This window comes from Myotis daubentonii, chromosome 2, assembly GCF_963259705.1.
Source record: "Myotis daubentonii chromosome 2, mMyoDau2.1, whole genome shotgun sequence".
Taxonomy (NCBI): Eukaryota; Metazoa; Chordata; class Mammalia; order Chiroptera; family Vespertilionidae; genus Myotis; species Myotis daubentonii.
Window position 1 is genome coordinate 189277350 of NC_081841.1, and position 2734 is coordinate 189280083.

Below are 2734 nucleotides of genomic sequence, written 5' to 3' on the forward strand. Positions count from 1 at the left end.
AAAATAAAAGGCAATTATATTGTTGGTTTTTAGTCTACTTCCTGGAAAAGAAGAAAAAGTGTAAGGGCAGTGGCTATTCTATTCTCACCTTGGTGCCCCTGGCTGTTCCCTTCCAGGGGATGGTCTGTCTGCCCATTTACCTCCACCACCCCGTTATGTCCAAGTACATTGCATCCCTTTTCCTCACCACTCAGCTAGAGCTTTCTCTTAACTGTACTTACAATGAATTTTCTGACTCAATGGGCTCACTGCTTCTAGATATGATCTTGAAACAGGCAAAAGTGGATAAATACCAAGAAAGAGTCAAAAATGAATATTCACCAAAAGATAAGTAATAAAACAGGAAATTTAAGTATTGTAAAGAAATCAGGAAGAACTTGTTGAGAAGAAAATCTTCGTGGGTTTTATACATACTTATTATAGGATGGTAGGGATATATCCATACCGAGAGTATACGTGCTATGCATATACACCATATGCATGCACAGTAGTTTCTGCTGGCTAAATTTCCCATTCAAATGAGATGTGTATGAATTTTTGAATAAGTGACTGATGTATAACTCCCCTTTTACCTCAGAAATTTGTTAATCTATCCAAAGCTATCAATAGGCAATTAAATCAGAGGTTTTCAAGTTTTTTAAATATGTATTTTTTTTTTTTTTTGCAGTATCTTGCCAAATCCTTTAATGTCAGGTAGTACTTCAACCCAAACACACACGGGATACATACTGCAGAGAAAGGGACCTGAGGGCATCTGAGTCATGCATGGTGTGGATACAAACCTTGGCCCAATGCAAAGAAGCAGTCAAGGGCCTCAAAGAAAGATGGTATTCTCTTTCCCCTCCCCATTTGTGTTTCCTACTGGGCTTGAACTAAAGTCCATGGAAGAGCAGGAGTTCAGTCAGTGGGGCCTTGGAGGGTATATTTGGTTGTACAGTATTACAAAATATATTTAAGAAAAAAACAGCCCAGGCCTCCCAGAAGCAGCCCAAATGTCAGCTGGTCCAGAGGTCCGACCTCTACATCTAGGTGTTGTTAGACATGGGAAGAGGGTGATTGCTGGGCATTGGTGTTGGTTTGTGATGGTGCAGCATAAGATTTTTCCTGCCCTGTGAACATGTACATAAACACTGATAGCTCTCTCTGCTTCAAGAAAGCTGCTAAGAGTAAGTGACAGCTGGGCACAAAGTGTCCGGTAAGACCAGTTACAGGGTCTTATGCAGTGAAGTAAGTCATTCAGGACCTATTTTCACACAGGGGCAAGGAAAAACCAGAAACTTCTAGCTCAGCCTTTAGACCAAAACATTCCAATCTATACATTTACCTGTAACAAGTCTCTCAGCTCACAACAGGCCTTAGCTTCTGCTAAGGTTTGAAGATGGGAAACATATAATCCAGCTCTTTCAGTCCAAGCTCTAGCTTTCGGCAAGACTGTTGCAGAAAACTTCTGATGGAGAGACAGAAACATCTGCGGTGAGGAAGGCAGCTACTGAAGGAATTCCAGGAGCAGGAGACTGAGTGTGCAGAGCTGAGTGCTGTCAGTTTCCTTTTCTACTGAAATCTTCTTCCTTCAGAGCAAACTTCCTTCTTAGGACCTCAGAGATAAGGACAGCAGGGTCCTCCTCCTTCAGTAAACTCCGGTTCAGATCTTGACTCTGTTTCATCCGGTGAAAGTCCTTCAGGATCCCCATCATATCAGCAAAGCTGCTGGCCTTGGACAGAGAGACACAGTCATCCTCTTCAGATGAGCTGCAGGTAGCTTTGTGTTCTGGTTTGCAACATTCAGGGCTGGCAGAACAAAGCAGGGGGACTGATGGAAGCTCGGGGACCTCTACCTCGGTCTCCTCAGTGATGTCACTAATGACAAAGGAAGTTGTAGAGTGGAATGAGGATCCAAAACAAGGTAAGGGAGAAGAGACATTTGAACTTCCTGTATCCGCTGCCACTATCTTAGCAATCTGGCTGCACAGGTGGCTCAGCTCATCCTGCAGCTCTGTGGTGCGGCTCAGGGCCGGCAGGGCTGGCTTCTTCAAGGCCAGGAGCCTCTCCTCGGACCCACGCAGGTTGGGCACTGAGGCATTGCGCTGCATGACAATCAGAGGGCTGGGCTTCCAAGTGTGCCTCAGGGGGCGTGTATCATTCCTGACCCGGGCGTATGTCTCCTCTTCATCTGCAGCAATCCAGGCGATATCAGCCAGAGTAGGGACTGGGGGCACATCCCTCAGACACAGATCAGAGACATTGGGCAGGGTCTCAAAGGACGCCCGGGGACATGGCTTCAGGGGCAGGTTGGTCCCAATTCTTCTCACTACGCTGCGAGCAGCCCCATGCGGTTTATTTTGCCAGATCGGGATGGTCGCATCGGCTTCCATTCCCGACATTTCAACCGGCTCCTGCACTTGAAGGACAGGGCAGCTTGGGGAGGCGTGATTCCTTCATATCAGGCCATCTTGCGGAACACGAGTTCCCTTCCTCACAGCCCCTCCTACCACGGCCGGCCGCCCGGCCTCCACGGCGCTCACTTCCGCTGCCCGCCCCCGGAAGCGGTCCTCCGCACCTCTAAATATGTATTCAGAAAGAACTAAATCATGCTCAAATAATCATCCTGACAATTTTTGCAGAACAGAGCATATTATGGAAAAATATACTAGCTATTAAAATACAATTTTGAGTTAATAACATTTTTTTAAGGAACTAATTGCTATCCAAGAAAGGATGATGGTACTTTTGTTTT

General features: G+C 46.0%; 1 protein-coding gene across 1 annotated transcript; it reads right to left on the reverse strand.

Annotated features, from left to right (window-relative positions):
• Positions 1-648: 648 nt before the first annotated feature.
• On the reverse strand, positions 649-2528 carry LOC132228531 (mitochondrial fission regulator 1-like). Its single transcript, XM_059685092.1, has one exon. It carries the CDS (start codon positions 2379-2381, stop codon positions 1539-1541), a length of 843 nt encoding a protein of 280 aa, XP_059541075.1. The 5' UTR covers positions 2382-2528; the 3' UTR covers positions 649-1538.
• Positions 2529-2734: the final 206 nt, after the last annotated feature.